The sequence below is a fragment of the Brachyhypopomus gauderio genome, unplaced genomic scaffold, assembly GCF_052324685.1.
Source record: "Brachyhypopomus gauderio isolate BG-103 unplaced genomic scaffold, BGAUD_0.2 sc61, whole genome shotgun sequence".
Lineage (NCBI taxonomy): Eukaryota > Metazoa > Chordata > Actinopteri > Gymnotiformes > Hypopomidae > Brachyhypopomus > Brachyhypopomus gauderio.
Genome location: NW_027506882.1, coordinates 914872 through 930289, shown reverse-complemented (window position 1 = coordinate 930289; position 15418 = coordinate 914872). Strand labels below are relative to the sequence as shown.

Below are 15418 nucleotides of genomic sequence, written 5' to 3'. Positions count from 1 at the left end.
CTTTTCTTTATTTCTTTCTGTCTAAATTGTTGTTGTTGTCATGGTGACCGGTGTCGGCCAGAGGAGGATGGGTTCCCCCCCTGAGTCTTGGTTCCTCTCAAGGTTTCTTCCTCATGCAAAAAAACTAGGGAGTTTTTCCTTGCCACTGTCGCCCTTGGCTTGCTCACTGGGGGCTAGGACTTGGCACTTGTAAAGCTGCTTTGTGACAACAACTGTTGTAAAAAGCGCTATATAAATAAAATTTGATTGATTGATTGATTGAATGAACTGAAAATTAAATGTTTTCAACTGATCAATTTAAAAACTTTATTGTTGAACACTTTTCCACCATTTTGTTAGCTTGCTGTTTGTAGTCAGGCCAGGCAGACACATATAGGCAAAACACAAGTCCGAGTTGCAGTTTGTTTTAACCAATGCGGCCAATTTTTTAACCTGCTGCGTTTTATTCGGTAGCCTAGGCTGTTTACGAGCTGTGTTTTCTTTTAATATTAACCTTATTTGTTGACGGATATTCTCACGGCTTTTGCAACAAGTGAACCATATAGAATTTTGGTGATGGACAACTTGGCCAATCTACCCCAGGCCGTCTGTCTTCTTTTCGGCCTCATCTATGCCCTTCACCTGGTCTACCCTAAGGGCATGAAAAACACTTTCTGCTTCATGCAGCAAGTAATGCTCAAAATTGGTAGTCGTGAACTGCCACCCAAACTTCAGACTTTAAAAAATCAACTTGTAGTGTGAAACTACATGTTTCTGTGTTTGTTTTTGCTCTTGTGTGCTGTTTGTGGTGTCCACATTATGGCCTACAATTCATGTTCTCTTTTACTTACTAGTCAGAATGTCTTTAGTACCAGCAGTAGTTTAGAGAAGTCATTTTCTCAGTGTCTAAGTAGTGGTTAATGTAAATTACTGTAATGCACAAGTAATTTTAAGTAAATACTACTGAACAGACATAAGACAAAGTATTTTGTCTTTCTTTTTCACTAAATATTTGTAATCAAAGTAAAAAAGAAAATAAAATATAAATCAATATTTTATTTCTTGAACTCAAAATTCAAAGTAGTCAGTCATGGCCTAGTGGTTAGGGAACTGGTCTTGTGACCAGTGGGATGTGGGTTTGATTCCCAGACCTGATGCAAACCAACTTTTTAACATTTTCATTGCACATTACTTACATTTTTTAGTAAACTCAACTTATACCTTTAGGTAAAACAACTTTATGTTTTAAGTAATACCAACTTAAGTTTTCATTGTACATTACTTAAATTTTTAAGGCAACCGGTTTACTAATATTTTTAAGTAAACTCAACTTATCCGGGCTTACAGTGTAGCATGAATTCATAAAACAGCTTTGTTTGCAGCCGGATACAAATACATGTTATAGGTCAGGGGTGGCCAACCCGTCAGAGACCAAGAGCCACTTTTTTTACTGTGTTATGGCAAAGAGGCACATCTTACACATGGGCACGCTTGAACATCACCAGGGTTGCCAACTTTTCAAGATCACTTGGAGTGAGACTTGATCTGTTGACGGGGAAGATGCGCGCGCACACACACACACACACACACACACACACACACACACACACACACACACTTGTCCTGACAGGGAAACAGTGTTTTCATCTCACACACATGCGCGTTTGACGAAAATGCCGGGGTGAACTCAAGCTAAGCGAACAGCACATTAAAGGAGCACACTACGAGCTCTGTTATGTACGCAACTGTTGTTTTCTAGGTAAAAAGTGGATAAACTCCGTTATTTTTTATTATTTTACTCCGTTACAACGCCACTGACCTGCGCTCACCTTTAGGAAGAAGAGAACAGACAGTGTCAGTAGTTTTGAAGCTCCCTCAGTCGTGTGCGGTGCCTTTGCTGCACCTCGTATGTGGTTTATCCCAAACGTGTGACAGAAGACCGCGTCTCACCAACGAGACTCAAAGCAGAGTCACTTCATGCCGCTAGTCTCCCGTTTTCCACTACGCCGGTTTTAAAAGTATTATCGGCTCGCTAGCCTTGTAAACAAACCGCGCAGCACGAAGATGTATCAGTGTGTCGCCCTCAGAGCTGATGAGGTAACCGGGCCACGACACACACCGTTAGTGCAGGTGAGAGCGGACCGGCTGGGGAGCCGCATGAAACCAGGCAAAGAGCCGCAGGTTGGCCACTCCTGGTGTTTAAAGGAGTGAGCACCTTTAAACCTGAAGAATTAGAATTGAACTGTTATATCGGAGAAATTCAACAAATAGATATTAGAGATGATTTCAATAAAATCATAAAAGTGATTATGATATAATAATGCTAAGATTGAATCCAATGACTAACCAGTAATTTTTTCCACCCCACTTAAATTACAAGTCGGTTGTGCTCTGCTAATTACGAGGGGCCGGTCTAAACTAAAAATGCCAGGTCCGATTTTTTGTCCCAGTCCAGCCTTCACGTAAAGTGATTATCTGCGTGCGCGACAGAGCCGTTATCGAGCTACAGAGAGAACGAATGAACAAATGAGCTGTGCTAAAAATGCCATTTAGCAATTTTTACCAAACGTTTTTAGTGTTTCTAATTGTTTTTTTATGCTTGAAATTAAAGCCCGGTTTGGCTAAAAGTTATACAACCCATGATACAAACTTTATTACCTTTGATTTAAAACTAGGGGTGTATTCAACTAAGGATTTTCATAGTCGAATCTGATTCGTCAGATTTTCCCTTTAGTCGACTAAGAGTCGAATCGGGTTTATTTTTATTTATTTAGAGCACCTTAAACGGGATCCCGAACGTAAAATTGACACAAATTAAGTGTTATATCGTGATCTATCGATCGCCGGTGGATGGCGCCAGAGCGATAGTAACTCATATATGTTGAAACATATATGTGGATCAGAGGTAAATAAACGGGATTTTTTTTCGGCGTGAGATATCGGAAGTGTGGCGTGAGAGCGTGTGAAAACGGTCAAATGCGTGTGTCTTACGCTCAATGCGTGAGAGTTGGCAACCCTGCATTATAATCATTATAGTGATTATATACATTATAGTGATTTATTAATGTGTAATAAGGAAGATGCCTATTGTTAATGTGCAAACATCATTTAAAAATATTTATTAACAGAAATTAGGATGATTTTATTTGACAAAAGGCTATATATAACGAAAACAAAGAAATTTCATGTAACAACTAATGCTTAGCTGCATCCTTGGGCACCCCCATGCAGTTAGAATGGTAAATTCGACTATGACGTTCATAGTCGACTAGGGGGTATAGTCGACTATAGTCGAATCAGCGACTATTGCAGGACACCCCTATTTAAAACAATTTTTTTAGCTATTGTTGTATTACAACAACACAACCTCAGTTTGCTGTAAGTAAACATGTCAGCAAAATACATTTAACCGAAAAGGTATAAGTTGAAGCTTATAGCTTATTTTGCCTACCCTTTTTACATTAAGCCTATCTCACATTCTGTATACCAAAGCACAGTGTCACGTTGAGGACCCCGGCCCCTCCCTTTTGGGCGTGTGTATACGTAGTCCACGTGCTTTGTCTGCGTCAGTGGATATCCGTGGTTGGGGTTATGTCGTGTGATTAATAAGTCTGACTTGTCTCGTAATCACGTGGGGCTAATGTGGTTTGTCTATTTAATGTACGCTCGCGCAGTGTCCTGTGCTCGTCGTTGTCTAAGTCTGCACGTTGTGTGCCATGTTTGTGTTACTTGTGCGCTGATTACGCAATATCTGAGTAAAAATAAAAGTGACGTCTGTGAGAACAAGGACTCTGTGTCTCGTCCGTCTGCCGCCGCCCAGCGTCACAGAACGACGAGCCCACCATCGACTATGGGGGAGAGGAGGAGGAGTCCGAGGAAGAGGACTACCTCCCTCCGCCCGTAGGTCCCGCTTCCATCATAAAGGAGGGGGAGGAGGACGATGACAAGGAAGACTACCCGCCGTCGGAGCGCTCCGCATACCCCTCTGATTATGGTGAGGAGGAGGAGGAGCTTGACGAGGAAGATCGTCCTCTGTCCGTGCGCTCGGGCGTTTCGGAGTACACGGACAGCGAGCGTTACTCGGGGGAAGAGGGTAGTCCGCCCCCCTCTGAGTGTTCGGCTGGGACTGTGAAGGGGAGGTAGATACCAGAGGCGGGTCCATCCTCCGATCGCTCCGGAGAGGAGAGGATGGAGTGCTCCCGGGGTGGCAGCCCAGAGCAGTCCATGGAGTGGAACCAGAGCGATGACGAGGAGGACATGGAGACCGAAGAGGTTTCCCCAAGTGGCCCGTATGGGGAGTCTGCTCCCGGCGCCTACGCCGACCGCGCTGCTCCAGGCAGCTACGCCGACCGCGCTGCTCCAGGCGCCTACGCCGACCGCGCTGCTCCAGGCGCCTACGCCGACCGCGCTGCTCCAGGCAGCTACGCCGACCGCGCTGCTCCAGGCGCCTACGCCGACCGCGCTGCTCCAGGCGCCTACGCCGAGCACGCTGCTCCAGGCGCCTACGCCGAGAGCGCTGCTCCAGGCGCCTACGCCGGGCACGCTGCTCCTGGCACGTCCGCTGGGCGCGCTGCACCTGGCACGTCCGCCGCAGCTCCGGCGGCCCCCGGTCTTCCTCCACTCCTAGCTCTCCTCCTGGCGCGTAGTCTGGCGCCTGTTACGTGTATGTTTGTTCCAGTGTTTGTAAGTCTACCCGTATGTTTACCAAACCCCTTTTTCCCTCTCGTTCCTCTATGTGTTAATGTGCCCGTGTGTGTGTTCGTGTCCGTTCCGTTTAATGTGTCGTTTTTTCCCCGGTCTTCCCAGGGGGGGTGTGCTAGGCAATTCGGGACGGACGCTTCGCCAAGGGCAGTCACCTCCCAGACGCAGGACTGAGCGCGTCGGATCCGCCCATCGTTGTGGGTTCGGGGCACTCGGTCCTGTTGGCACCCCGGGACGGGTAATGCCCTTGGAGGGGGCGTCTGTCACGTTGAGGACCCCGGCCCCTCCCTTTTGGGCATGTGTATACGTAGTCCACGTGCTTTGTCTGCGTCAGTGGATATCCGTGGTTGGGGTTTTGTCGTGTGATTAATAAGTCTCACCTGTGATTTGTCTCGTAATCACGTGGGGCTAATGTGGTTTGTCTATTTAATGTGCGCTCGCGCAGTGTCCTGTGCTCTGCACGTTGTATCTGCACGTTGTGTGCCGTGTTTGTGTTACTTGTGCGCTGATTGCGCAATATCTGAGTAAAAATAAAAGTGACGTCTGTGAGAAAAAGGACTCTGTGTCTCGTCCGTCTGCCGCCGCCCAGCGTCACACACAGTCACAAAATAACATAAAAAATAAATAATAAATAAATAAGTAAATATCACCCAATCCATATATAATCACTGTACAGGTTTATAAGAATTTACTACTTTACTCTTGTACATTTTTAAAAATTTACTTACTGAACTACACATTTTCATTTCCTTACTGCAACTATTCCATAAAGTTAACCCCCTAACTGATACACATCTATTTTTTATATTAGTCCTTGCTCTTATTTTTTAAAATCTACTTGTTTCCCTAAGTTCATATGTGTTGTCTCTAATTTCAAATAACTTCTGTACAGTGGCGGACTTAGCAATTTGGGGGCTCAAGGCGAATTTAGCTAGGGGACCCATCAACATTAATATGCGAGAAATAATTAGCTAGTCGGGGGCCCCTACAGTGGGCTGCAGTGGGAGAGGCCCAAGGCAGTTGCCTAGCCACACCTCTATGCAAAGACCGCCTCTGCTTCTGTATACTGTTAGGAAGAGAATTTTTTCTGCCTTATACATTATCTGTGCAATATGTAAATCAACTATATAATTACATTTTAGAGCATGTATTTTAAGAAACAGTTTATTAGTTGATTCATAATATGCTGCTTGGTTGATAATTCGTATTGCTTTTTTCTGCAGCATGAAAATTGGATGTGTTTGTTTTATATGCATTTCCCCATACCTCCACGCAATAGGTCATGTATGGAACTATTAAAGAACAGTACAGTATATATAGTGAATTTTGATTTAAAATATGTTTGGTTTTATACAGTATTGCAATAGTTCTGGACATTTTAGTTTTTACATTATTTATGTGTGGTTTCCAACATAACTTATTATCAATTATCACACCCAAAAATTTATTTTCGTACACTCTTTCAATTTCAACATCATCTATACTAAGTTTTACCTCAGTTCTAATTTCTCGGTTCCCAAATATCATAAACTTTGTTTTAGTTAGATTCAATGATAACTTATTAATATCAAACCATCTCTTTAAAGTACTTAATTCTCTTCCTACTGTATTCAAAAGCCATTCCAGTTTTTCCCCAGAATGTCACGTAGGGCAACGCCCCCTCTCGTAGCTGCCACTCTGGGTTCCCTTATGTCCGTGTTCCCTGCCTGTTCATCCCGCCCAGCTCGTTTGTCTTCGTGATTCCTCGTTTGTTACCACGCCCCTGTATTATCGTTCACACCTGTCCCTCGTTTTCTGTCCCATGTATATCAACCCCTGAGTCTCCCTTGTCCTTTGTCTGGTGTTTTGATATTTTGGATGTTGGACTGTTTGATTGTATACCTGGCCGTCGTGTGTTTTTGTTTTGTGATTCATAGTCTGTTCTCGTGTTCCCCTGTCTTCGTTATGCCCGTGTTCGCCTGCTATTCGGACTGCCCTCCTGTGATCGACCCTGCCTGGCTTTCTGACGATGAGTATGGTATTCCCTTTAATAAATCTCGCTCCTCTCAGCGATTGTGTCCGTCTCCTCGCTCCGTGGCGCAAGCCACGTTACACAGAACAATATAAATTTGTATCATCAGCAAATAATACAGTTTTTAATAGATTTGAGACTTTACAAATGTCATTTACATATAATATGAACAGTTTGGGCCCCAACACTGAACCTTGAGGAATACCACAAGTGACATTTAATAAGTCAGATTTACTATTCCCTATTTGCACATATTGATATCTATTGCCTAAATAACTTTTGAGCCATGAGTATGCTACCCCTCTCATTCCATATCTTTCCAGTTTTTTTAACAATATATCATGATCAATAGTGTCAAATGCTTTTTTTAGGTCTATAAAAACTCCAACTGTATATTCCTTATTATCTATTGCTGTAGCTATGTCTTCTACTAGTTGCATTACTGCCATTGTAGTGGACCTATTTTCTCTAAAACCATATTGATAATCACTCAATAGATTGTGCTTTTCTACAAATCTATCGAGTCTATGAACAAATAATTTTTCTAAAATTTTTGAAAACTGAGGTAGAAGAGAAACTGGTCTATAATTAGAAAATTGATGTCTGTCACCACATTTGTAGATAGGAATAATTTTGGCTATTTTCATTTTATTAGGAAAATGCCTGTCTGAAGTGACTGATTACAAATATGTGTAAAAGGTTTCACTATGCATTTTATAATGTTTTTCACCAATGTCATATCCATATCGTTATAATCAGTAGACTTTTTATTTTTACATTTATTAATGATTTCAAGTATTTCATTTTCTTCTGTTCCCCTAATAGAAATGGAGTGAGGGTTTTTAGCAGAGGTGGGGACTCGAGTCACATGACTTGGACTCGAGTCAGACTCGAGTCATTAATATTAAGACTTTTGACTTGACTTGAAAAAATATTCAGAGACTTAGACTTGACTTGGACTTTGATACCAATAACTTGGGACTTTAATTGGACTTGAACCTGTTTACTTGCAAAGACTTGATTTTTTTTTTACCCCAAATCTAAATTTTAAAACGCATATTAATATTTATAAAGTGCGTCCCATTAATTTCATTTCCGTCCTTCTGACGCAGACCGGCGTTACACCAGATTCTGTGACCATCGAGTTTTGTGACCACAGGGGGCGCTATTGCACAGTTTCTGTTCAGAGGCACAAACGCTTTACGAATGCTACGTAAACTACGCTGATGCACTTTCTTTACTCGTTTGTTGGTGTCCACGAGCCAAAATATGACAGATGTTTATATTTATATTTATCGTCTCTTAATTACATAATAGCTTAATGTACTTAAACAAGATTTACCATCCCCTCACCATTGCAGCCAACAAAGAAATCATGAATGGGATGTACAGGTGAGCCTTTTTAACTGGGGTCACCAATTCTGACGGCAGCCATCAGAATATGTGACCCCACTGAATCTCCAGGTAACAATAGTACACCGTGACCCCACAATAACAGAAAACAATGAAAAAATAACCCTAACCTTTTATTAGTCTATATTTAAACATTTTATCCAAATGTTTAGAATAACCATTCGTAATGACAGCATCTTGCTTACGATGAAGCTTGCTATTTTCGTGTAAAATGATGTAACGAAACATTCTTGTTTAAGTACATTTATGTAATTAAGAGAAGATAAAATGTAAATGATCTGTCATCTTTTGGCTGGCGGACACCAACAAAACGAGTAAAGAAACGCATCAGCGTAGCATTCGTAAAGCGCTGGTGCCTGTAAAAAAAAGACTCGAAAGGACTTGAAATTCCAAGTTTCAGACTTGGGACTTGACTTGACTTGAGTTGACTGTCTTTGCTTGAGACTTGACTCGGGACTTGAGGATAAAGACTTGGACTTACTTGAGACTTGCAAAACACTGACTTGGTCCCACCTCTGGTTTTTAGTAATTATGTCATAAGCTATTCCATCCTTTTATTTTAGGTTCCACAATCTCCCTTGCTAAATTATATCCTACATTAGCAAAATAATCATTAAATTCATTTGAAATTTCTTTTGCTTTATTTACAATTGTTTGGTTGTCTTTTACAAAATACTTAGGGTTACTTCTTTTCCATCACTTTTTCTAATTATGCTATTTAGTACTTTCCATATTCCTTGCGTATTACTCCTACACTGCTCTAGTACTTTCTGATAGTAATCCTTCTTGCTAGCTCTAATAATACTTACTAATTTATTTTTGTACCTCTTATATTTATATTCAGCTTCTTTTGTTCTTTGCTTTAAGAATCTTTTATATAATAATTTTTTCTTTTTACATGCATTTGCAATCCCCTTTGTTATCCATGGCTTGCCTTCAAATTTGTTCCTTACTTTGATTTTTTTTAAAGGACAATTTTTTTCATAAAACCCTGTTAGTATGGACAGAAAAACCCCATATGCCTTATCTGGATCATTATTTTTATATACTTCTGTCCAATCTTGTTTCATTAAGTCCTCATTGAGAGCTGTAATAGTTTCTGGAGTTCTATGTCTAACTAATTTAAAAGTTTTTGGCCTGTGTTCTTTTTTTACTATAAACATGTTCTGAAAGACTGCAAAGACGGGAAGGTGATCACTAATATCTATTATGAACAGTCCGCCAATTATTCTATCTTCAATTTTGTTTGTCCATATGTTATCAATTAGTGTTGCGGTGTCTGTAGTTATTCTGGTTGGTTTTATAATTACAGGGAATAAACTATTACTATACAGTGTATTGATGAAGTCAGTTGTTTTTTTATATCCCTTTGGATTTAATAAATCAATATTAAAATCCCCACATATAATTTGTACTTTTTTTAACTGTTCCAGTATACTCTCTAATCTAGCACTGAATGTATCAAGGCAGGTTCCTGGTGTTCTATATACGCAACTAATTAATATATTTTTTGTTTTTTCTATATTAATTTCTATAGTTACGCACTCCATTATATTATCTATTGCATATGGCATATCTGTGACCATTTTACATTGTAAAGCTGTATCAACATAGAGAGCAACTCCTCCTCCTACTTTATTAACCCTGTTAACTGTAAACAGTTCATATCCTTCCAGCCATACGGCATAGTCTTTATCATGTTCAAGCCATGTTTCAGTTACTGCAATGACATTAAACTTTTTGAATTTATTCAAATACTCCTTCATTTTAGAAAAAATTTTTGTTAAGGCTTCTGCTATTGAAGTGTAGTATAGAAAATGCTCCTTCCATGTTGACCTTACTATTGAACTGTTCACTAGTGTAATACTCACACGAGTTATTGTTAGGATGATTTTATTTGACAAAAGTTATTGTTGTATATACTTATCAAGTTTGAATACATTTGATTTTTATTTTCTTATTTGTGTGTTTTTTTTTATTAGGCCTACATTTAAGGCAAGGAAACTTGCACAATTGTTCGTCACTAATGTTATTATTGCTTACCCAGTAGTGCCTTCTGCTGCCTGAAAAAAACGAAGAGCTATATTTTCACCGGTTCTGTAAAAGGAATGTAGCCAAGAGACGCGACCCCCTTCAAAGCGCCTTAATTCTATTACAAAACTGACGCGAGTAACTAATTCCTTTCATTTTCACAGACTGCTCTCGCATTTTAATAGATCTAAGATCTAATTTCTGAGTTCAAATTTCTTATTTACAGGTTAATCCTAAAGAGACCTTCCACTGAAATCCTTAAACTGATATAAATAATCCCAACTATTATTTGTAAAATGTGTCCTTCCTTTCTCACGGTTGGCATTCCTAGAGATCTCGATTAAGCGATGTATTTCCTGTTTGAGGGTTAGACTGGCGGAAATGGCTCGCTAGCTTCAAGGCTAGCAGTGTAAACAAGAGAGGACGTTTTTATTGAAATCGTATGGCGTTACAAGAGCAACCGATAAATTAATGTTTTACCTGTATAGCTATATTGGTGGAGTTATGTTATATAAATAACGACCTGGAATGCATGAAGGTAACTCACGTTAGTTCGTTTACACTCTCTTACTAGGAGACTTAAGTTAGCAAGTACCTAACAAGCTAGCTTACATTAGTACGGTGGTCGAATATGACAAGGCCTTATTGACTAGTTGATATTATTAGTTGATGTGGCAAGTTATAGCTGTCAAATAAGCTAATGTAAGTATTTGGCGTTGATATTAGTTAATAATAAAATGTTGTTAAATCGGAAATTGCAAATGTAATGCCTTTTGTAGCCAAATGTGTAGACAGCTATATCCGCTTGCTAGCTTGCTCTCTAGTTAGCTGGTTAGTTAGCTAGGTAAATTGCTTTGCGTAGATGACTGATCAGGGTTTATTGTGAATGAAATCAATACATGTTTGAAGCTTGCAAACAAATGTTATTTAACCCAAGAACCAGTAATTACGAGTTTAATTCAATAACGTTTTGGCAAGGTTAACTTCTATGGGGCTAAATTTGGCGAATAGTTCATTAGCTAGTCATCACTAGCTAATGTAGGTAGCTTGGATGGTAGATGGCTACATATCAAAGTGTTTACATTTGTGTTCATGTTGAAACAGTAAATAGATTAAGGGTTTCTACAGTTTTATATATATTACATACCTATACGTCTCAACAGTTACATAAAATTGTTGTTAGCCTTCATGGTTATGTAAAGACAACCTGACCTCCTGAACAAATTCTAGTTTCTTTGCTAGTGTTATGACCGCAATCAAAACGTTCTCACGTTCACATTCTCTTGAAATGAGTGTTACATTATTATTGTGATGCCCTTAGAGTAACTGGGTTACAAATTAAACATGGATTGCAAACTTGCATCAGTTTTTGAAGCTTAGTACTAACAGACAGACTATTGAAAGCTAGTATTTCACCTAGTTCAGCCTGCTACTTTATGATATTAACTCTAATCAATTTTTTTTGGCAGAATGTGGCCAGTGTGTGGGCATAGGCCTGTATCTCAGAATCTAATAAGCATAACATTTTAATGGTTTGTCCATTACATTTGTGAGTTTTTATGCTTAAAACATTTTGTTAACTGTATCAACTTTTTTAAAAAATTATTTACTCGTTCATTACATACACTATATAATCATTTAGCAGCAGTAAATATAGCATAGTTTTATGCACTGAATGTGTAAAGCTGTATTTTTGTGTTGAATCCCAAAAAAGACTGAGGTAGGTGGACAAATCAAGAAAAGTAAAATGGAGAATTGCCTACACTGATAAAAGGAGATCAAAGAAATGTGATAACACCTCACCTGTATTTCTGCTCTTTGCATTAGACAAATACTCTTTCAGAGTTTTGTTTTCTTGGCAAACAAAGAAGAGGGGCAGACATAGGCAAAATATTATTACAAAGGGAGGCCTTCTGGATCCAGCAAACACTGTCTCTAGGTAGGGCCAGGGTGGTCTCCTTCCTCACCCTCACCGCCACAATCTCGATGTTGAAGGTGTGGAAGGTGCCAATATATGTACATTAAAACGCCAACAAGCTTATTATGCAGCACTTATGCTGCTCTTCTGCTGTTACCAAACACGGTACCGGTAATAAGCTAATTATTTGGAATAATTTCGAGAATATGTGTATTTGTATAAATATGTAAATTAAGCTGAAGGTGCTGGAAAATACTGAAAATGGACCTTCAAAGTGCCGTACAAGTGCATGCAAGTTCCACCTTGTAACTTCGCGACTGTTGAGCCACTGCGATTGTGTCATTTTTGCAGCGCGGACCCTTGCGGCAGTCACAACGTGTCAAGTGAACCTAGATTACGAAGCTCAAGTGTTCAGTGAAGGCAGCAGCAGAGTAAACAAGACGTGACAGCCTGATCGCTTGACCCGGTGACAGCGCCAGCTAACATGTTTATAATTGTAAAGAGTAACTATACAGCACGTAAAAAATGTATCAGAGTAAAAGTATTAAACTGATGGAAAATATGTAGTGAAGTAAAAGTGTAAGTAGGAGAAAAAAATAATACTCCAGTAAAGTACAGATACAGCATTTTAGTACTTAAGTACAGTAGTGCTCATATTCTACTTCGTTACTATACAACTCTGCTGATAAGGATTAACTACCGTAAATATTTTCACAGGCGGGTACACAAGTTCCACTGCAGAAAGGAGAAAACTTCCAAAGGAAGAGGACATCACTAGTGAAGAAACATCAGTCTTAAGCATCAGTGATTAAGTGTCAGAGTATCATAAAGGTGAACCGGAGAAACAGAGAAGAGGAAGAAGGTGGGAGAGTGGCTTAAGGAAGGAGTAACAGGAGGTGGCACCCAGAATGGCTTTCTTGGACAATCCCACCATCATATTAGCTCATATCCGACAGTCCCATGTGACCAGTGATGACTCGGGAATGTGTGAAATGGTGCTGATCGACCATGATGTGGACTTGGAGAAGTGCCATCTTGCTGCAGTATCTACTGGTGATGGATCAGTGGGGAGTTTGATGAGGGATAACAGTGTTGGTGGAGATGGACAAGCCTGTGACCTGTCTCAGTCCATGGACATTACTTCCAGCTGGGACTTTGGTATCCGTCGTCGTTCCAACACAGGTAAATGACTTAATTCTATTGATAGGACATAAAGTAGGGGTCATAAGTCTTGTAATGATGTATGAGTACCATTCTCGATATGCTTTGGCACAGATAATGCTCAGGTTTACAGACATCCAGAAATGTACCAACTTGATTTTCTTTACAAAGTTTGATAAAACCAACAATTATTGTGCCTCCAATGCGTTTGCTGAGTGAAGCTACAATGTGGCCTCATAGATTTTAGTAGTTTTCATTAGTGCTGGGCAGTATGACCAAACTTCTATATCACGGTATTTTCCACTACTTTTTAGTGTTGTGCGATCGACCCACACTTCCTCCGCGATCGACCCACACTTCCTCCGCGATTGACCGGTAGATCGTGCTCGACGTAATGGGCACCCCTGAGCTATACGTATTATTAATTGCACACCAGTTTGTTAATAACAAATAAGAGGTATTTAGACATAAAGTAGACAGCCTGTTTGTCAATGGTGGATTGTACTGAAAAGTCCCAAATATGTTACTTTTAATTAAATAACAATATTTGAACAAATAAATTAATAACAGTGGTCAAATACTGGTGAGACGGTGCCATCTCTTTTAGTATGATAAAAAGCTAATTATTTTGAATCATTTCGACCATATGTGTATTTGTATAAATTAGTGGTGGGACTTTAACGCGTTAATTTCGATTAATTAATTACAGGAAAATTAACGAAACAAAAAAATTAACGCATTTAATGCATGATACACTTTTGCACCATGGAATGTTTCTCAGTGCACGAGTTCCAGTCATACAGATTATATGGACGCACAATACGATGAGCATGATGGAGATGACTGAAGAGGCTACGCTGGTGGATGGGACATTTAAATATAAGAAACTTCCAGATGGAAGTACAAACAAAATTAGTGTTATTTGCACTTTATGTAGGAAGGAGTTCACTTATCACAGGAGCACTTTCACCCTTCATTACCACCTCAACGCAAAACATGTTGGGGCTAACGCGCAGGTCAGTAATGATAACTGCTAATGTATTCCTAGTACGATAGGGTGACCAAACGTCCGTATTTCATATTCTGTGCTGGGCGTCCTGGGTTTTTTTTAAAGTGAGGATATGTCCTGGTTTTTAAATGACCTTCAGTGGACCATTAAGACTGGATTGACCATAGTGAACGACTCCGCACACCCCGCACAAGTGGTGGAGGCGTTTAAACTTAACGCGTTACATTATTTGCAGAGTTGTTCGCTCTCAGTGGTCGAAGATAAAGGCTTACAAGAAGCGCTGCAAATTGCGTCAACTGATGCAAGTTACGAACTGCCGTCCAGAAAGACAATGTCGAAGAAAATCCAGCAGCTGTATGATGAGGAAAGGGAAGTAAAACAGGTTATTGTGAAGAGCGCCATAAATGTGGCTCTGACTGGGGATCACTGGACCTCTGTTAGCAACAAGAATTATCTTGGTGTGACAGCTCATATTATAGATGATGAATGGAAGATTCAGTCATTTGCTTTGAGCATGCAGTAAACCACTTCTAGGCACTATGGAGATGCCTGTGGCAGAGGCCTGGGAAATTAAAGAAAAAGTATACCATCTAAAATGGTAATAAAAAACATCTGATTTACTTCAATTCTTCTTATTCTTCCAATATCCTGAGCAAAACTCAAAATTAAACAACATTTTTGGTCAGAATTTCCAGTGTTATGAAAACTGTTTGCTCTGTTTTCTGCACTCATCTATTGGTCTGTGTAGTAGACTGGTGGAAAAATAAACAAGATGTTGAAGTTTATGCTTATGCTCATTGATTCATTCATCATTCAAACTTAAATTAATATTTCTCATGTTAAATACTGAAATGTGATTAAAATGCGATTAATTTCGATTCATTAATTACAAAGCTTCTGATTAATTCGATACATTTTTTTGATCGCGTCCCACCCCTAGTATAAAATAAATGTAACTTAATTAAGCTGAAGGTGCCAGAAAATATTGAAAATGAACCTTGAAAGTGCTGTACAAGTGCTTGAATTCCACTTTGTAAAGGTGTATGAACCCTGCAAACATAATTTAGCACAAAATACAGCGCTGAAGAGCGGAACGAGCAAAGTTGCAAAAATCGAGATATGCACGAGCTCGGGACGCCACAGCGGAGCCACCGCGATTGCGTCATTTTTGCTGCGCGGACCCTCACGCCAGTAT

General features: G+C 39.8%; 1 protein-coding gene across 9 annotated transcripts in view; it reads left to right on the top strand.

Annotated features, from left to right (window-relative positions):
- Positions 1 to 10488: 10488 nt before the first annotated feature.
- Positions 10489 to 15418, top strand: part of mapkap1 (MAPK associated protein 1) — a 67195-nt gene continuing 62265 nt past the window's right edge. For 3 of the 9 annotated variants that reach the window (XM_076988333.1, XM_076988331.1, XM_076988327.1), the window contains exons 1-3: positions 10491 to 10673; positions 12405 to 12549; positions 12771 to 13235. In XM_076988333.1, the coding sequence (XP_076844448.1) occupies positions 12962 to 13235 (274 nt within the window). In that variant the 5' untranslated portion in view covers positions 10491 to 10673; positions 12405 to 12549; positions 12771 to 12961. Of the gene's footprint in view, positions 10674 to 10704; positions 10838 to 12404; positions 12550 to 12770; positions 13236 to 15418 lie in introns of those variants that run through there. The other 6 variants (XM_076988334.1, XM_076988335.1, XM_076988329.1 and 3 more) reach the window with 6 other exon arrangements.